Source organism: Carcharodon carcharias, chromosome 10, assembly GCF_017639515.1.
Source record: "Carcharodon carcharias isolate sCarCar2 chromosome 10, sCarCar2.pri, whole genome shotgun sequence".
NCBI lineage: Eukaryota > Metazoa > Chordata > Chondrichthyes > Lamniformes > Lamnidae > Carcharodon > Carcharodon carcharias.
In genome coordinates this window covers 50195836-50217692 of record NC_054476.1, presented here as the reverse complement: position 1 = coordinate 50217692, position 21857 = coordinate 50195836, and the positions used below count along the sequence as shown (strand labels likewise).

The following is a 21857-nucleotide window of genomic DNA, read 5'->3' as shown; positions in this document are numbered from 1 at the left end:
CTTCCGGAGTTAACATTGAGTTCAGCAACTTCAGATCATGAACTCTCTCCTCCATCCTCACCCCTTTTTGATTCCCTTTTATTTATGTGTATATATATATATATAATATTTCCCATCTATTTCTATTATTTTTAAAATTTGTTTCCATTCATTGTTTTACCCACACCTTTTAGCCTTTTTTGATCTTTTTTCCCACATCGCCCCCACCCCACCCCACTCAGGCCATCTGTCACTTGCTCACCCTGCTTTCTATTCTTAATGTCACCATTAGCACCTCCTTTAGCCAGTATCACCACCACCAAAACCCCTTTGAACTTTTGTTTATGACATCCTTTGCAATCTCTCATTTACCTCCATCTATCATTGGCCTTCTATTCAGCTTCACCTGTCCCACCCCCTTTAACAGCATATATTTCACCACATTTCCATTTCTCTTTAGTTTTGAAGAAGATTCATACAGACTCAAAACATTAACTCTGCCTTTCTCTGCACAGATGCTGTCAGACCTGCTGAGTTTTTCCAGCAATTTTTGTTTTTGTTTCAGATTTCCAGCGTCCAAGGTATTTTGCTTTTAACATTACCTGCTTACTCTTGTACTCAATGCCCCTATTAATAAAACCTAAGAGACTATATTTATTAACTGCTCTCTCAATATGTCCTGCCAACTTCAACAACTTATGTACTTATACACTGAGGTCCCTCTGTTCCTGCACCTCCTTTAGAGTTTTTCCCTTTATTTTAAACTGTGTGTCCATCTTCTCCCTGCCACAATGCATCACCTTACACTTCTCTGCATTGAACTTCATCTGCCACTTGTCTGTCCAGTCCACTAATGTGTCTATGTCCTTTTGAAGTTCAAGACCATCCTCATCACAGCTGACAATATTTCTAATCTTTGTATCGTCTGCAAATTTTGAAATCATGCCCCGAACACCACAGTCTAAGTCAGTAATATATTTCAGGAAGGCAAGGGTCCCAACATTGACCCCTGGGGAACTCCACTACAGACCTTCCTCCAATTTGAAAAGCAACCATTTATCACTACAGTCTGTTTCCTGTCACTCAGCCAATTTCTTATCCAAGTGCCTACTTTTCCTTTTATTCCATGAGCTAGAATTTTGCTCTCAAGTCTGTTGAGTGGCACTGCATCAAATGCCTTTTGAAAATCCATATATACCACATCAACAGTGTTATTGCCCTTCTCTGTTACCTTCTCAAAAAACTCCAAGTTCAGAAATATGATTTTCCCTTAATAAACGGCTTTCCTTAATTATCCTGCACTTGTCTAAGTGATTATTGATTTTGTCCTGTACTATAGTTTCCAGAAGTTTCCCTGCCACTGAGGTCAAACTGACTGTTCTGTAGTTGCTGGCTTTATTTTTGCACCTCTTTTTGAACAAGGGTGTAAAATTCGCAATTCTCCAGTCCTCTGGCACCGCCCCCGTGCCTAAAGAGGACTGGAAGATTATTGCTAGTGCCTCTGCAATTTCCACTCTCATTTCCCTCAGTTCCCTAGAATGCATCTCATCTGGTCCTGGCACCTTATCAATTTTAAATAAAGATAGCCTTTTTAATACCTCCTTCTTCTCAATTGTAAATTTTTCGAGTGTAGCAATTGCCACCTCTCTTACCTCGGCCTCGGTAACATCATCTTCCTTTGTAGAGCCAGGTGCAAAATACTCGTTTAATACCTCTGCTATTTTTCCTATTGTCCTAAAGCCACTTTTTTTCATCAACCTATTCCACGATCCTCAGTTTTGTTAACCAGCTTTTTATGCGGTACCTTGTACTTATGCTTGAAAAGCCAGTTGGTGAAGGGTAGTTCTGGAGTCAATTTTAACTTTTTTTTACAGACTTAATCATTACAAGCATATGCTCCTAACTCAATTACTCCACAGTTTCAATAATCAATTACCTTATTTATTGAGTGTTACTCCCATCCTGGTTAATTGTACTCGGTCATCACAGAAAGATGATGTTATATCCAAAGAGAAGACAGAGCAGTTATGAAATCTGATTGATCAGTTGATCTGGTTGGGTATTCAAATGAGACCAGATGCTCGTTTTAATGTGTTGGAGTTAACTACTATGATGAAACACCCTAAAGTTGAGAATGTTTTAAGGGAAAATCAAACACTTTTCAAAAATAATTGGTTTATCATGCTCCGTGTCAAGTTTCATTTGTGCCTTCTTCATAGAAGGTTTACACAACAGCACAGGTATCTCATTAGAAACTGATGAATAGCTTATTCTATTTTACACAGCATTACAACTCTCTTTAGTGACCTCAATGTATTATCGTCACCAAACCTAAAGCAAGCCGTACTTTTACACTCCTTACCCTTGTATTGATCCTGACCACTTAGTGAATCTAGAAAACATTTTAACCAATCTGGTCAGTTGAAGTGCAAGCACTATCAAGCACAGCACGGTTGAATGAGCTCATGACGAACACTTCCATCACAGAACTAAAACTTCCTGTGAATAATTTGTTCGAATTCATTATTATCTTCACCTTCTACCGTAGAATTTTCTGTGTCATGTGTAATTCTGAGAACCGTGCTCCTCTGCTTTGGGCAATTCATTGTATAATGTTACTTTGTGTCTTATCACACCTGAAGCACCTATTAACCGTTCCTTGAGCATTCCTGTGATTCATTTGCCTATTATTGCTGTTCCAATTTTGTCTTTAGCTGTAATAGTCAGATATGGTAATGGTGTTTTCACCCTCATTCCACGCATCTTGCCTGCATCCATTATCTGGACCATCTTGAAACATGGCCTTCTATTCTTTGTGTTACCATGGAATGTCTCATTTGTTCCACCAAGGCTACAGGAGTTGACTGTTTCTCCAGGAATATTTTCAAGGTAGCAGACATCTGATCCAACAGAGAGTATCTCTTTGCGAACTGAACGCCAGTTAGAACCTGTCCTTAGCACAATCCAGCAGTTTAAATGCTATGGCTGTTAAAAGTCCATCATTTTACAACCAACAATGGTTTCATGGTCGCCATTACTGAGACTAGCTTTTTAATTTCAGATTTTTTTAATTAATTGAATTTAAATTCCACCAGCTGCTGTGGTGAGACTTGAACCCATGTCCCCAGAGCATTAACCTTGGCCTCTGGATTACTAGTCCAGTGACATTACCACAACGCCACCTTCTCCCCTAATATAGGCATTTAATAGACAAACTTTCTTGTAAATTTCATCCAGGAACTTTAATAGAAGATCCAAACCTTCATCAATATCCAGCTGATGGGCACCCAGCTCCCAAAATACTTCACTTCCTACCAGACGTAAAATCAGAAGTAACAATGCTAAGGGTATGCCTTATTTCCTCTTTGGTATGGAAGTAATCCATGTCTACTACAGTCTTCCACATGTCATATGGTTCAGAATCCAAAAGCTTCGGAGGGTAATCGTATCCCAATAATTTACACTTGCTTTCTGCCATTTCCCACAATGGTTAGTAGATTGTAGTTTCCTGTCTGTTTTTGTTAACTTCTAACCTTCACCTTTTGACAACCTTTTTCTGTTATCAAAGTACATTGAAAAAAAGCCAGTTGGTGAAGGATAGTCAATATTTACTCAGTCTTACGTTTGTTTATAGAGTTTCATGTTGCAAGCATACATCTCCTAACTCAGCCAATCCCCAGTTTCAATAAGTGCCTCTTTTATACATGCTCAAGTGAAACCCCAATTAATGCTCACCACCTACATACAATTGTTATGACACAGCAGTTAGTAAGGGCTGAGTTATTTAAAATTCCAGAGGGAAACTTTAAACAGTTGTCATAATCTATATTTTCAATTGGTATGTTTTGAGTTGCAGCTCTAAATTCAGGAATAAGTGCACCAGTTCTTGATAGGTTTTAATATTAAACTAAATGGAACATTTATTATTTTACAACAAATTAAACACATGCACATGGCTACAAATTGCTACTATCATAACGTTTTAACAAGTTCCCTAATTAATCTCCACTATGATGGTCCCCTCATCTAAGTCATTGATATAGATTTTTAAATAGCTGAGACCCAAACACTGTTGTGACATCCTATTAGTTACAAGCTGCCAACCTGAAAGTGACTTGTTTAGCCCCACTATCTGTTTCCTGCTTGTTAAATAGTCGTCAGTGCAAATCAATATATTACTGCCAATCCCATGAGCCCTAATCTTATGTAACAGTTTCTTGTCTGGCAGTGCATCAAATGAAAATCTTAATGTGCTACATCTGCTAGACCCTCTTTAAAAAAAACACTTGTAGGAAAGGCCCATTAGTTTTTTTTAAAAAAAGCTTCATTTTAATAAAACCACATTGACACTACCTAATCATATTATGACTTTCTAGGTGCCCTGTCATATGTCTAGTAATAGATTGTAACATTTTCCTTACTACTGACGTCAGGCTAACTCACCTATAGTTCCGTTTTTCTCTCTCTGTGTATTTTGGACAGGTGGGCTGACACTTGCTACTTTCCAATTCAAGGGAATTAATCCAGATTCTAGGGTTTTAAAATTTTTTTTAGCTAGTCTTCAGAGAACGAAAAAAGCAAAACAGATTAAAATATATGAATTATAGCAGGGCAACTTGGATTACAATCCTTCAGTAGAATTCAAGAAATGAATAGCAATGTTTAGTTATGTTAATGAAAGGTAAGACAAGCATACATTTGGAGCTTTAATTGCGCCTTTAATGAGGAAAATCACAAAGAGCTATATAGAGGTATAAGAGGAGAAAAATTGACACTAAGCCATAGAAGCAAACATTTTTTGAGAGATATCTAAAAAAATTGCAAGGTTATAAGGAAACCCAGAATGTGAGACTAAGTTTGGATAGCTTTTCAAAGAGCAGAACAGGCATGATGTGCCAAAAAGCCTCCCTTTGTGCTGTATAATTCTATGGTTGATTAAAGCAAGGTTTTAAGGAGGAGAGGTAAAGGGACAAATTGGGCCATCCTTTCAAAGAGTCATCACAGGCCTGGCAGACTAAATGTCTCCGTTTTTTGCTGTATGATCCTATGACTGATTAATGCTAGGTTTTAAGGAGGAGGGACAAGTGGGCTTCTGGAGGGATACTGTAGAGCTTGAAACCTAAATGGCTGAAAGCATGGCTGTCAATGTTGGGGGGTAAAGATGGGGTTTACATAGGAGATTGTGCAGCCTGATTAATAGAGGGGCTGTTGTAAGGCTAAAGGACGTTACAAAGATAGGATGAAGTCACAGAAGGATTTAAACATGAGGATGTAAAATTTTTAAGCATTGAGGGACAGAAAGCCAATGTGGGTCATCAAGGACATGGTTGACAGGCAAGTGGGACTCAGTGTAAAGTAGAATATTGGCAGTAAAGTTTTGAATAAGCTGGAGTTTATGGAGGGTGTACGACGAAAGGCAGGTGTGAGAACTTTGGAATCGTCTGGACTGGAGATGACAAAAGTATCTGAGATTTTTAAGAAGCTTTAGGCAGAGGTGGATGATATTACAGAGGTGGAACTAAGTAGTCTCTGTGATGAATCTCAGCTTGATATTAAAATTGTCATGTAGTACATCTCTGCCTGGTTTGTCTACTTTTATAAATAAATTGCCAAAAAGACAATTATTGTTAGAATTGAACAATTAATGGATGAATTGGGTTTTTTTTGCTGCTTAGTCTAACTTCCACATGGAAGAACTACTTTGAGAATTAGCATTGCGATTGTACATATGTTACATAGCAGGGAAACATGTCACTCTATAAGGTATGTCACATATCAAAGTTGCAAGGGAAATTAATTCCAGCATTTTTAACTTCCTCAAAGACTCAATGTCTTGCATTAATTTTTCACTAAGAAATTTCTAATTTGATTATTTTAGTCTCCTGTTCTTTTGAATAAAAGCTACATAAATGGCCTGTGTTTTGCAGACCGTTTTTTATGAATATATGTAATTAAGTCAAAACTGTCACCATTTTATTATTAGTTCATCATTAGTTGTGTGGTTTTTCTCCTCTGCCAATGCTTTATAAAAAGGTTATACATAACCTTACTTATATTCATAGAGATGAAGGTAAAAACAGTGTACCAAAGTATCATTTTTTCTTTTTACTCATCTGGAATACTCATTCTGGAGTGCATTGGTGTTTATTAATCACTTTGTGCAACAATAGTTAATAGTCAGATGCTTTGATCTGCATGTCAGCCAACCGCCCTCAAATCAAATTTGATTATGTCCTCTCAAAATGTTAACTGAGTACACAGGACCTTAGTGAACGCTGAACTGATATTCCATCAAGGTAATGCCATAGACAAGGTGCTGTGGTTCATCTTTATTGGTTTTAATTGACTGTTTCATACTTTAATCACCCTTAACAGATGGATACTGCAACTTGTAGTCCACGCAAGATTTCTTGTGATCCTTTGTTGTTTCGATGATAGAATAATGAGATGGAGCTATGTAGTACCTAGGTCACGTTTATAACTTCAGCTGAAGAATTCTGACAAAAGAGGCTAAGAATATCTAAACAGTTCGTTATGTTGAACACAGAATAGAATGTACCAGTTCAGTACCTTATTGTGATACTGTGCTGATATTCTCGATATTCCTTTAAAAAAATTGACATGCTATAGTAATGAATAATTCTCGCCTAAAGTACATAACCTGTCAGTGAGGTACTTTAACACCTTTAGGGAGATTGCAACTATATGGTGACAGTCTATTATTTCCAATTTGTAACCTGCCAATGCAAAGGCGATCTATTCACCCACCAATTTGTCTATCCCTATACTTAATGCACAAGATCGTGTTTGAGTGGCTTGCTTATAGAATCTGCCCTTTGTGTTAAGTAAACTATGTCAGGAAGAAACCAAAATTGTAACAATAAGTACAAGCAATTATTGTCTATATACCCAGGACCAAATCTGTATATCTTTAAGCTACTATTTATTAAGTTTATCAATAGTGCAACCCATCATAGCTACAATGTGCTATAATATTTAGCCATCACCATGAATTGGATATGTTGTTGCAAAATTCAGCTCCAAAGCTGTGTTCTGTGCTATGAGAACCAGGAGATCAAAAATGGTGGCTGATCCATCTCTGATGTATCCCGTGCAAATGTCAAGCTTGCAAGTTTGCTAGTATATATGACAAAAGCATGCAAAGTAGGCAGATCATGACATTACTTAGTATCTAACACTGAGTTGGTGTCTATGCCTTTTTGGACCTTGGCATCTCAGGCGTCCTCTACTGAACATGGTTTCAGCTGCTTGAGGAACCCCCACTAGCAATATTGAAAGGGATCAACATGAGACTTCCAGGTGAAGTGCTTCTAACTTGCTTTTGTTGCTGCCGAGTTAGTGGAAGTACTGTGTTATGTGTTGTTGGAGGAGTTTGGAAAAGTTTTTGGAGTTAGAAGGGAGTGGTGCTGGGTTCTTCCAGTGGGTTCAGTTTGAAGGCCTGTCAGCAGAAACCCAGGGGAAATAGTTGCAGCCCATCTTGGGCTACAGCATGACATAGAGATAGAGGACAGGTAGCATAGAGGCATAGAATTGCTTGGTGACGAGGGGCACCTGCACTACATGTGACTCATGACTCCTGTGTCACCTCACCAGTCATGGAGAGAGTGGGTATAACAAGAACAATGCTGCAACCAGGAATGTCATGGGACAAGCCATCAGCATTCTAAAACAATGGTTCTGCTGCTTGGATGGGAGCCCTAACGTACTTGCCAAAGCATGTCTCCAAATTCGTGGTGGTGGTCTGTTGTATGCTGGTCTCTGGCTCTCATGAGGATGTACCCTTTTGCCATCAGGCCTTCGGCAAGAACCTCAGGAGCAGGGGGAGAAGGAAGGTGGAAGATAGCCAGAACCCCAGCACTACCCTGCTAAAAGGTGCCACATAAGAACCGTTGTGTAATAACTTTGTCCAACAACACTTCTGATAACACATTCAAAACTGTATTATTCACCCTTGTGCATTCACTTAACTACCTGTCTTGTGCATTCCTTTGCTAGGCCTGGTACTCGAATGCAGTGCTATCCCAGTGGTTGTATCATAGCTGGTTGGAAGGCTTCTGACCTTCAGTGGGAAAGACTGCAGATGACCTAGCAGAATGTTTTCGAGCAGTTCTGGGCCTTGAGGTCACAGCTTCAGACTTCACCACCTTAGCATGGGAGGCAGCAGTTTGGGTTGGCTGGCTGATGGGCAATGGCAAGGCCATTAGCATAGTGGCAGTGGTGGCTGCATGAATGCTATCCTCCTGAGAGGAAAGCAGATTCATGCATCATGGAGCCACATCCATCACCTAGTGTATTGCTATAGCAATCCTAACACACTTGGAGCACAGATTGGTGGATTCCTGTGAGAGCATGTGTGCCCCTGATCTCCACAGCCATAATGGCAGCAGCCTGAGCTTTCATGGCAACAAACATGGATCTTATGGTCTCAGTCTGAGCTTTTACTGCAGCATTGAGACATTGGGTGTGCTATATGGAAGCTGAGGTATCGACCACCAGATTCTGCATCTTGGTTGGGTCACAAGTAGTGTCATGGAGTTGGCCACCACTTCCACGCTGTATAAAAATGGGTTCCAAGCTCAACACAAAGCCTTGTGCCAAGTTGGAGCTGGACTCCTCCATGTTCCTTGTTATGGTCCCTGACCAGAGCCCTAAATTTTGTTACAATCCGGTTAGGGACCAGCAACTTTTTAAAAAAAAAAGACAAAATTTGAAATCCTGGGTACTCACTAAGAGAACAAAGCCACAAGATTCCGTAGTTTTAACAAACAGAAGAATTTTAACTATTCAAGAGCCAACAAGGCAAACAGTCAATACTCTCTATCTCATACTCTAATACACAGAATTAACATGAGATAAACATGAATTAACAGCTAAGCTGTAGTTGAACACAGCACAAACTACACATTAAATAGCTGACGCAACCAAGACAGATCCCACAAATTTCTCAGCAACCCACACATAACATCAGCGACCACTAAATGTCACAAAATCTTTTAAAACTCTGTCTTCATCATAAGGGATTTCAGCTCCTTTTTGTTGAGAATACAACTTTTGAGTTCTTTCAACAGTTGCTCCAACTCAGACTGCCCCAACAAATGCTCGCCTCACAGTTGCTCGACCTTTTCTCCCGAGACTGTGTCTGGCTGGGTTTACATGGCTGAACCCCAGTTACCTAGTTACTCTGAACAAAACACCCCTGTTCCTGGACCTCCCTGAGCCCAACTTGCAGCTGCACCAAGCCACTACTGCCTCTGGGCTTCTTCTGAGATCCAACTCTCAGCAGCACGGAGTAATACTGCTGCTGGGTTTCCCTAAGTCCCAACTCTCAGCTGCATAGAGCAAAATGCATAAGGGGAAGACTAGTGATGAAGGATGGGGGTTGGGCTAATGCAAGAGATCCTAGTTGCTCCATCAACAGCTTGCCCTTCATCCCGGATAGCAGGCTGAGGGTGAAGTAGGATTTGAGAAGGTGCCTAAGACAGGAACATAGTGTCATCCTGGACGTTCTCAGCAAGACTGCTTGCAATGGCCTCTGCTGGCCCAATAACTTGCAGCATTGCCTTCTCCCAAGAGTGTCAGAAGATGCAGGTGTGCTTGACACCCTGCTTCTCTACTGTTTCCTCCTGTTCTGTTGTTGTCCTGTCAGAGAGAGGGAAGAATGACTGAATGTGTTGCAAGATGCTTGAGTGATGTTCCTGTCTTAGCTGAATAGGTAGAAGTTTATGAAAGCTGCAAGCTGTGGTGTGCTGTTGAGGATGCGATGGAGCACCTGAATGTTAGGCACAAGACCTGTTGGTGAGTGATGGGGGTGCTTCGAGCAGTGTTTTGGTTGATGGCACAGTGGGTAGGAGATGCATTCACTGACCATTAATACTCGTATAAGGTCATTGAACCTTTTCTGGTACTGTAACCATACTGTTGGGGTCAGACTTCTTGAATCAACCTCTGTAGCGACCTTCCCTTATTCCCTTCGTATTGTGTGCCTGGACCTCCTGATCTCATGTGGAAACCCCCTGTACTAAGTCCCTGCATCAACCTGGGAGCCCTCTCTCTGGCCTGTGCTTGATTGGTGATCAGTCTTATTCCTTCTCTGAAACACCCTTGGAAACATTCCCACCAGCTGCTGCAGCCTGAATGCACCTCTCCTTTAAAAGGTGCAGGTTGCTTTTAAGAAGTGTATTCTCAATGCAGCTTGTGCTAGCCACACATGCACCTTGGTCCCCTGCTGAGCATGCAAGCTAGTCAGAACTGTGTTTAATGCTCGGCTGCACGAGATTCATGGTGATGAACAGGCAGCACAAAGTTTGCATGCTGCCTGCATCACTTTGACTGGGCCTGGGATAATCGTGCAACGCCATCCACTTTCAGGGCTTATCAAAGTTTTAGTGTGTTATGCTAACACTGAAATACCTGATTTCTGTCATTGCAAAAATGACTTTGAGGAAAGTATAATGGCCCTGAATTTCTTGTCTCGGTAAAAATTGAAAATACACCACAATTTACACTTGTTTTGATGCTGACCTTGCCACAGACACTTCTATCAAATTTTTCTGCCTATTATAGTAGATGCTGTTATGTAAAATCTGGTGTGAGCAAGCATAAATCAGCGTAAACCATTGGAAGCCAAGTAACACAAAACTTAATGTCATATCCTTTTTTAATTTTACTTTTATCTACGAAAGTTAAAAGTTAAAACCATTAAACATATAATTTATGTAAATCAGACATAACAAGTCTAAACAATGCAAACATAGAGGTTTTTCAATTATTAATATAACATTTTCTGATGCCATGTAAAAAGCATTTAAGACATGGAGACTGCAATATAGACCTCAGTAAAAAAGATATCACCAAAATTGCATAAATAGTGACTTTGATCTCTTGTATCTCTGTTCCTTGGCTTAAATCTATGCCTACAAAAAAAACTGGCATAAATGGAGGAAATTCGCTTGAGCTGTTGCTTTATGTTGGTAAGTGGCGGAAAGTTTTGTTTTTGGAATAAGAAGTCAAAGAAATTCACACTTGACATAAAAACCATGCCACTTAAGTTTAATATTTCTTGATCTTGTGTGTTGACAATTGCTGATCCATTGTACTTACTCTATTATTTCAGTAGCAGATTCTAGAAAAAAATTGGTTCATATTACATTTCCCAGTGTGACATCCTTATCTAATTAAGCCCAAAATATTCTCAAAAACTGACAGTGAAAGTGGAACCCACTTTTTAAGTTTTCTCATAAATGTATGGGGAAGTGAAAGCAAAATTAAATATACCTAACAAATTCCAATAGATAACCAGGAGTTACAGCTCCCAACTAAAGGTTGGACATATCATCAAAACTGCTTATTTTAATGTGATACTATCAATTTGCAATAAACCATCTTTCATTTTAATAGTTTTTTTATACCCAACATATCTAAGCTATCAATAGCATATGTTTAAACTCCTATTGTATTCTTAAATACTTTGTATTTATTGAGAAATGCAAAATAATTCCATTAAAACCTCTGACAATATTTTTCCACAGCGATGACATGATATTGGACTATCATTGCAGTCACTAATTTTAGTATCACACTCAACATTGTTTATATTTTCATTGAAGTTGAGCAAGGAGGCTGAAATTTAATCTTGGGCTTCAGTTGGCATTCACAAACCACTTGAGCTTTGCTGCCTTGGTTTGTGATGTTATAAAATTCCAGAATTAAACTTCAGTTTTATTATTCCCACTCTATAGTTCTATGTTCAGCGTGACCACTAGCTTGCCAAGCAGTTCACAGTGAACAACGGTATGTAATTAGCTATTTGAAGATTGATGCAACATAAATAAATTTGATATTGCTTATTTGTCCAGAATTTCTTCTCAGTTATTATGATAGAATTTCTTACAGGATGTTTACATATTACAAGCCAGGAAACTACTTTTACAGGTATTTACAAGCCATGTCCTTTAGAAAAGGAAATCTGCCATTCTTTCCTGGTCTGGCCTACATGTGACACCAGACCCACAACAACGTGGTTGACTCTTAAATGCCCCCTGAAATGGCCTAGCAAGCAAATCAGTTCAAGGGCATTAAGGTACGGGCAATAAATGCTGGCCTTGCGATGCCCACACCCCATGAAAGAATAAATAAAACAAAACTAGGTTATGCTAGCCTCCAAGCTTTTCTATCGTCCATGAGATTGAGTTTGTTCTTTAGTTATAATTGTGCAATTGGAAAAATCAATAATTTGAATTTAGACCAGAAGTTTGTGAGTTGGAAGTTAGGGTAAAATTATTTGTTCCATACTGAAGTGGGGTAGATATTATTCAATAGGGATATCTCTTCAGAATTCTATACCTGTTTCTAACATTGTGATACAAGGATGATTAACCTAATCTAGTTCTAACCTTTATGCTGTTTTCTGGACTATGATTTTTCACTATATAATTTATACATTTCCATCATGACTTGAGTTATACAACAACAGCCTGCATTCATATTGCGCTTTTAACGTAGTAAAGCGTCCAAAGGCATTTCACAGGAGATTTATTAAAACAAATTTGGACACCAAGCAAGATAAGGATATATTAGGACATATGACCAAAAGCTTGGTAGGAGATAGGTTTAAAGGAGTATTTTGAGAAGAGAGAGATAGAGGTTTAGGGCAGGAATTCCAGAGCTTAGAGCCTAGGCAGCTGTACACTTGGCTGTCAGTGGTGAAGTAATTCAAATTGAGGATGCATAAGAGGCCAGAATTGGAGGAATGCAAAGATCTCAAAGGCTTGAGAGGCTGGAGGAGACTGCAGAGATAGGGAAGGGCAAGTCATGGAGGGATCTTAAAACAAGCACGAGAATTTTAAAATGGAAACATTGCTGGCTGGAGGCCACCGTAGGTCAGTGAGCACCAAGATAATGTATGAATAAGACTTGATGTGAGTTAGGATACAAGCAGCAGAGTTTTAGATGAGCACTAGGAGCAGAAGATAGGAGGCTGGCCAGGAGAGCATTGCAATAGTCAGATCCAGAGGTAACAAAGGCAGACATGAGGATTTCAGTAGCAAATGGGTTGAGTAGCAACCCAGGCAATGTTAAGGATTAGACAAAGGTGGCCCTGGTGATGGAGTGGATATGTGGTCAGAAGCTCTCAAAATCGAATACAAAGCCAGTGTTGTGAAATGTCTGGTTTAGCCTCCAGCAGTTGCCAGGAAAATGAAGTCACTGGATAAAACAGAAACATGTTTAATTTTAAGATGCAGTATGCTTGAAGGCCTTCTCAAATGTTAAATATTCTGAAATTTTGAGCTGTTTATTAGAACCCTTACAAATTCCTTTAAAAGTGTTTGCAAATCTAATGAATATGGCTGATGAAGACATTTTTAATCATTTTTGATGATTAGCTTTTGCTTCTTTTGCCCTTGTCACTCTGGGCTATGTACCTTAGCTCCAGATTACATTAAAGCCTTGGTCCAAACAGGGATGAAAGAGCTGAATTCTAGGGGTGATATTGACAGCCATTGAGATTGAGGCAGAATTTGACCAAAGGTGGCTTCAAGGAACCTTAGCAAAATTGAAGTCGGTGAGAATCGGGGAAAATTCTCCAATAGTTAGAGTCATCGCTAGTACAAAGCAATGTGGTTGCTGGAGGCCAATCATCCTAGCCCCAGGATATCGCTGCAGGAGTTCCTCAGTATAGTGTCCTAGGTCCAACCGTCTTCATCCCCTTCATCAATGATCTTTCCTAGAATGTAAGGCCAGAAATGGGAATGTTTATTGATGATTGAAGAGTGTACAATACCATTTGCAGCTGCTCAGAAACTAAAGTAGCCCCTATCCCCATGCAGCAAGATCTGGACAAAATTCAGGCTCGGGCTAATGTAGAAATATAGAAGATAGGAGCTAGGAATATGTCATTTGGCCCTTCGAGCCTGCTCCGCCATTCAATATGGTCATGGCTGATCCTCTATCTCACCCCAGCCAGAGGAAACATCATCCCTGCTTCCAGTCTGCCCCGCCCAATCAGAATTTTATAGGTTTCAGTGAGATCCCCTCTCATTCTTCTAAACTCCAGTGAATACAGGCCTAGCCGACCCAATCTTTTCTCATATGACAATCCTGCCATCCCAGGAATCAGCCTCGTGAACCTTCACTGCACTCTCTATGGCAAGTATATCCTTTCTTAGGTAAGGAAACCGAAACTGCACACAATGCTCCAGGTGTGGTCCCACCAATGCCTTGTACATCTGTAGTAAGACATCCTTGCTCCTGTACTCAAGTCCTCTTGCAATGAAGGCCAACTTACCTTCTTATGTCTTCTCAATTGCTTTCTGCACCTGCATGCTTGCTTTCAGTTAATGGTGTATAAGGACACCCAAGTCCCTTTGTACATCAACATTTCCCAATCTATCACCATTTAAATAATACTCTTCCACCCTGTCTTTCCTACTGAAGTGGATAACTTCATACTTATCCACATTATATGCATCTACCATGTACTTGTCCACTCACTCAATCTGTCAAAATCACCTTGAAGCCTCTTAACACCCTGCTGACACTCACGTTCGCACCAAGATTTGTGTCATCAGCAAACTTGGAAATATTACATTTGATTCCCTCATCCAAATCATTGATATATATTGTGAATAGCTGGGGCCCAAGCACTGTTTCCTGCGGTACCCTACTAGTCACTGCCTGCCACTCTGAAAAAGACCTGTTTATTCCTACTCTGTTTCCTGTCTGCTAACCAATTCTCAATCCATGCCAATATATTACCTCCAATCCCATGTGCTTTAATTTTACACACTAACCTTTTATGTGGCAAGCAACCACACAAGTGCCAGGCAATGACTCTCTCCAACAAGAGTGAATCTAACCACCTGTCCTTGGCATTTAATAACGCTGAATGCTACACCATCAACATCTGGGGGTTACCATTGACCAGAAACTGAACTAGACTAGCCATATAAATAGATGGCTGCAAGAGCAGATTAGAGGCTAGGAATTCCGTGATGAGTAACTCGCCTCACTCCCCAAAACATGTTCACCACCTACAAGATGCAAGTTAGAAGTGTGATGGAATGTTCTCCACTTGCCTGGATGAGTGCAGCTCCAACAACACTCAAGAAGCTCGACATTATCTAGAATAAAGAGCTTGGGTGAGCAGCAGCCCATCTACCACCTTAAACATTCATTCCTTCCACCACTGCCGCACAGTGGCAGCAGTGTATACCATCTACAAGATGCGCTTCAGCAACTTGCCAAGGCTGCTTCTACAGCACTTTCAACACCCGCAACCTCTACCACATAGAAGAACAAGCGGAGCAGCAGATACATGGGAACGCCAACACCTACCTGCAGCTCCCCTCAAGTCACTCTCCATTCCGACTTAGGAATATATCATCCTTCCTTTATCGTTGCTGTGTCAAAATTCTGGAACTCCTAGCGCAACGGCACTGTGGGTATACCGACACCATGTGATCTGCAGCAGTTCAAGAAGGCATCATATCACCACCTGCTCAAGGACAGTTAGGGATGGGCAGTAAATGCTGGCCTTGCAAGCAATGCTCACATCCTATGAAAGAAAAAAAATACAGCCAAGAACAGTGCGTATGAGATATTCTCACATGCTTCTGAATAATGCTATTCTAGATGGGTTGTTGGGCGGTGCAGACGAGTCATGAATGTTGTTAATTTGATGCCAGCCCTTCTGAAAATATCAGATTTAAGATCTTCAATTTGAAATTTGAACAAGAAATGTAGCTATAACTTTTTTTAAAAATTGCAAAATGTTGTATTTAAAGAAAAATTGACCTATTATTCAAACTTTCACCCTGTGACTAAGATGTGGGAGGGAATAAGTTTTGAGAGCTATTCCTTTGGAATAGTTGGCATATGCACATTATATTTGATGGTGCATAGATAGTGAAATGGAATTAGAACACTTTGTTCTTGTTGCAAAGAATGATTGAAATATAGCAGAAGGAAATTCACTGTGTCATATGATGGTCATACTTGTTTGGCTAATTCAGAAAATATGTCTCATATCCTTTGGATTCTTAAGAACATTGCAGTCAGGAAATGCAAGTTATTTCCAAAGAAATTCCAGTGCATATGTATTATCAGCAGGATGCTGTTACTTTTTTGAAAGACATTTTTTAAAAAGAGGAACTCTTTCTGTTGATGAGTCACTGGTTTGTTGTTGGTGACTTGTGCGTATGTATTATTTAGTGCAGGAAATTAATTGGCCTTGCAGTGATGTGAAGGAGTTAAGTAAACATTCTGAAGAAACAAACATGTTTGACAGTGATGATCACTGACTCATGACTTCAAAGTGTTAATCCAATATTCCCATGGATTAAAATATTAAAATTAATAATATTAAAATATTCCCAGGGCTCAAAAATTAAAAGATAACAATGCAATAGCATCTTTGATGCTAACTTTTTTTTACCACACCAAAGCACTGTACACATATTTATGACTTAGATTTTGTCTTTTGGTAAATGTATACTTTCAGAACCAATTATTCCTCCACAAGCATGGGCAGAGAAAAACATTGTTAAACGTTGCTTGATAAAACTACAGGCATTAAAATTAGACTATCACAATGCCAGTCAAATATGATTTCTCATCTTTACCCACACAGCTCTAGTCTAAGAACCTGTTGCTTTGGAGAGTCAAAAGTATCCTAGATATGCTGTGACTTCATCAAGAATTTTCAGATGCTGGAGTAAATCAATCCAACAGAAAAAATAGTTCAGTATGATCAATTGAAGTATTGGATCAGTAGACAATGAAAATCCCTTTAGTTTGGAAATCTTTGGAAATAAACAGAAGTAAGATGTGGACATAATCACTTTAAATGACATTGATCAGCATATTAAGGATGTTAGACAGGGCAACTTGTACCTGTGAGATGTGGAGCCTAAATGCGCTTTCAGAAATTGGTTGGGACAAGAAGGTAAACACAACAGAAGTTTCAAATGTTTACTGGTGTTTTTGCCATAGAATGGAATGTTAAAATGTGAAAAATTGTGTGACGTTTGTAATAATATTGTTGAGAAGGTTAATCAATGTTAGTCCAGTTATGTGGACTTTTTTTTCCCTAAATTCCCAAATTATAAACTCCTGATTTTAAAACAGATCCCTGATGTATGGTATTTGGGTGTTACAAATGCCACTAGCTTAACGATAGGACCAATTTTGTGAAGTACCATTCACTGAGCATGCACAATATGGTGCTCTACTGTGTCGGCTGTACACAACCCAAAACAGGAAATGCACATGTAATGCAAGGTCACATGATGCACTTTAGGAAATGTTGACTAAGGACATTATGATCAATATTTTGCAAAACATTTTCAAACAATGGTCTAAAACTTTAATTCAACAATGTTTTGTTTTGCTTAGTTTTGTTTTTGCATCTTACTTGTTTTGTGTTTTCACTATTAATGGTCTAATTGAAAACATACTGAATTCTATTGAAAACATAGGAAAAGGCACCTCATGGGAACTGTGGGCAGTGCTTTGCATACTTTAAATGGAATGTGTGCAATGATACATTTTGGCCTTCATTTCAGTTTATAACACAGACAAAACAGCCCTGTGATTGTCAGCTTTCTACCTCTGGGATGGGGATTGATTTAATGGCAAAATGACAAGTAGCTGAATGGATGATAACTGGTTTAAGGTTTAGTGATAATAAATTTCAACACACTTTCCAGCAAATATTGACATAACATTTTAATATATTTGTTAAAGTAAGTCATTTGTATTTAGTAATGTAATTTTGTTCTAAGTACTAATTAGTTTATGCAACATACTTGAGCTTTGGGGTACTCTGTACAGACAACACACTTAATAAAGTTATACATATCTCTATAGTAATTTAAATACCTTCAATATTTTTCAATTATTCTTGGGACTTTGGTGATAGTGCCAAGGCAGAGTTTTATTGCCTATCCTTTCTTACTCTGAGGATATAAAAGAGAGAGCTCCTGTTCCACACAACATGGTTGTGTGTAGGTCAGACCAGGTATAAGTTGAAGGTTTCTTTTCCAACTGACATTAGTGAACTAGTTGGCTTTAATTAATGTTAGAACTTTGAGAGGATGATCATATTTAATAAGCTGCAAGTATTAATCTCTCCCATATGTGTACAGATTTCCCATATGTGTACAGATTCAGGAGCTAAACTAAATTATTGACGATTGTTATTGTATATTCAAGTTATATTGTTAAATTATTTCATGGGTTGTGAATGTTGCAGGCAAGGCAAGCATTTGTTGCCCAAACCTAATTGCCTTGAGTTCAAGGTTTTTGACCCAGTGACAGTGAAGGAACAGTGACATAGTTCCAAGTCAGGATGGGTATGTGATATTTTAGGTTGGCATTGTGGTAAAGGACCCACAAAGTATGCTTGTTAATATAGAATTGTGTTTCAAAGTCATTAAAGTTTACAAGCTGCATTTCTTTTACTCAATATTTCTGTTACTGAGCTGGTTTGTTTGGGAATGAAATTGTTCTCATGAAACAATGTGTAATTTTAATCTTCTTTTCAAAGGGATCCAACAAGTGTTCAGCCTTTTCTGTGCTGTGCTCACAGAAAATAAAGTTCTTTTTCATTCAACCAGCTATCAGAGACTTAGTGAAGCATCCAGAGCACTAGAGTCTTTAATATTTCCTCTAAAGTATAGGTGAGACTTTATTCTTATGGTACTGTTTAATAAATTATATGGAATAATGTTTTCATGCATATTTATTTCCAAGCTTTCTAGAGTAAGGGCTATATCAATTTTTAATGTGCATAAATGATAGTTTATGGATTCATTTTCTGTGTTATCCAAAAAATGGGCACGCACTAACAACAAAATTGGCAGAGAAAGATAAAATTTATATTAAAATAAAAATGAAATAAGTAACAGGGAGGTGGTAATGGGACAAGTAAAGAAACAAATGATTTGTAAATGAGTAAAACAGAATCATCATCAACGGCTGCTGTCCAAAAACAAATGGGAGCAGAGGTTAAGTTCTGAAATTGTTAAATGCAATGCTGAGTCTTGAAGACTGTAAAATGCCTAATCAAAAGATGAGGTGTTGTTCCTTGAATTTATATTGAGCTTCATAAAGGCCCCTTTTGATGATTAGCCATTTAAAGATCTACTAGACTTTTTTTTTTAACTTGTCCCATTACCTCCCCTCCTTTTGCCTTTCACCAACATTTCTTTTGTCATTTAATCTTGCCTTTCTTCCACTCTATCACACACATTCCCTTTTGATATTTTCCTACTCTTTCCCTTTCTCTGCATCTGTACTTGTTTTAAATCTGTTACATCTCATCTTTTTTAATTCTGGTGCAAGTCAGTGACCTGAAAGGTCAACTGTTCCTCTATCCACAGATATGTCAAACCTGCTAAGTATTTCCAGAACTTAACTTTAGATCTCCAGCATCCACAATCCTTTGCTTTTAAGTAATTGAGATTATTGCATTCATTACAGCAGTGAGTTTAGGGGCTGTAACTTTAAATTAACTGAGAGCTGTACCAAAGGTGCAGATCATGGGTAACCTGCAAGCATGGATTCATGGGAACCAGCAGCTTTCAGGCTGCTTTGAAGTCATGGCCCCCATTTTATTCTCTGGAGCCACTCCAAAACGTTTCTGCCATTGACAGTACTAATGTCAAGAAGTGTTACAATCCACGTAGAGACTGATAACTTTTAAAAAAGGAAAGGAATCCCCATGATGTCAACAGGGAGAAAATTGATGGACAAGAATTCTCTTCTAAAAAGCTTTACTGTAACAGACCAATTAAAATCAGCATTCTTCAAACATTAACAGGTGAAGGACATTTCAAATAAAATGGTAAATTTCACTTTTAAGTAGTTGATACAACAAAGATATGATTCACGTATAGCATTTGCTTCACTTCCTGCACAAATATGGCACCATCTGAAATCTCAGTCTTTCCAATTCTGCCTCCAGTGCCTAGGATCTCTGACTTCTCACTCAATGGATTTAGCCCTTGAGTAACCTTCAATGGTGGCCATATTCCATTCAAAGTGCCTAAATATGTCAACACTGAAATAGCACACCTCTAAAGAAACTCCTTACCCAGGCTTTCGATGTCAAAGAATCCTCAGAGATTCCATTCTCTGAACAGTCTGGTTAGCTCTGGCAAAACTGAAATAGCAGCATTGGTCTTGTCCAATCCACAATCCCTGCTCTCCTTGCCTTCAGCTTTCTGTCCTTTTGACTGTATTATGTACATAGCTTCTTGTAACAATGCCTTCTCTGTATCCCTCAACTACAGATTCTGTCCTATGCACAGAGATCTGTATTTCTGGGTTTTGAGATCCAGTTGTAATTTGATCTCCCAATTAGATGTCTATTTGCCCTTTGCTTTTTAACTTTCATTACCATAGCAATGTCAGTACACACGGGCATTTCTTGGAAACCTAATGACCTCATTCCCAGGAAAACTAGGTACCCATCCTTCCAGAATTATCCCTAGTTCTACTTTTGTTTTAAAGGGACCATCTCGAAAAAATTACAGGCTTTTCCCCAGAGCACAAGGGTCATCACAGAAGCCTTTTCCCAAAATGTGAAAGAAAATTACCATTTTAATACTTGATTAAGGCCCGATCTGTGCGGTTACTTCACACCCATTAGGAGCTGGTTTGTTAATTCCCAAACCTATTACTTGTAATCTCTTTCCAGTGAATGGAGAATAAAGCCTTTCATTGTGTCGTTATGGACCAAAAAAAAGGAGAGCATTCAACACATTGTGCATTCACCTATCCCTGTCAGCTGGATTTGAGTGGGAGCCTTCATTCTTTAATCAAGGGGAGATAACTGTTTTGGAATTGTTCAGTGCTATTGTTAATGCTGCCCTTTTTTGGCAGATAGGTAGTACAAGTTTAGAGATACATCAATTCTTAAGTCTGGATGCTGTGCCTGGTAACCTGAAATTCTGATTGGGAGAGACAAATTTAAGTAACAGCCAGGACTGGGTTCACACATAGGCGTCTATTGTCAGCAGTTAGAGCAGTTAGATCTTTTGTTTTATCTTTGTAAAATATTTTGTGTGAGAAGTTGGCTGTAGTGACAAATGATTAAGTTGGGTCAGAAAAGAAAGAACTTGAATTCATATAACACTTATGGCAAGATGTCCCTTGGCTAATCAATCACTTTGAGTGCAGTTATTGTTATTATGTAGGTAAATACAGCAGGTAATTTGCAGTCAGCAAGGTCTCACAAACAGTAAATGAAGTAAATGACCAGTTAATGGTTGAAGCAGGAATGCTGGCATCAGAAAAATTTCCTTCTCTCCCTTTAATTAGTGTCATGGAATCATTTCCTTCTTCCTAAACTGATAGACGGGACCTTTAACACCTTATTTGGCTGATGTAACCTCCTATGATGCTGCACCATATCAGAGAAGTAGTGTCACTGCATTAGGTACTCTGGTCCCAGATTGGAGTTTTGATTCACAGTCTTCTGAATCAAAGGAAATGGTGCTCCAAACTGAAATTGAAGGCTGCCTGTTTTATTAAATAGTACAATATAGCCAGAGGAGGATTTAATTTTACAGAAACTGCTTTTTTATTTTTTGAAAGAAAGAAGATAGCAATTAAGTATTTCCTTTAGTTTCAATTCCTCTTTTGCATTTGGATTATTTATATATGAAATGTTGAACTGGTTTTATTAGGGATTGAGTATTAAAATTATACAGATTGTATTTTGACCATGCTCAAGCAATTGAACAAAGAATGTTATAGTTCCTTATGTTTGCATTTACTTGGAATTTAACATGAAGATGTGTTGGCCAGCAAAAAAACAACTCTTTCATTGTTACATATTTTTATCACCAGTAAAT

At 38.7% G+C, this 21857-nt stretch overlaps 1 protein-coding gene across 1 annotated transcript in view; it reads left to right on the top strand.

Moving 5' to 3' along the window:
- sbf2 (SET binding factor 2) overlaps positions 1–21857 on the top strand; it is a 665078-nt gene that overhangs the window by 303484 nt on the left and 339737 nt on the right. Inside the window, exon 7 of the mRNA XM_041196757.1 lies at positions 18545–18677. Coding sequence (XP_041052691.1) covers positions 18545–18677 — 133 coding nt within the window. The remainder of the gene's footprint in view (positions 1–18544; positions 18678–21857) is intronic.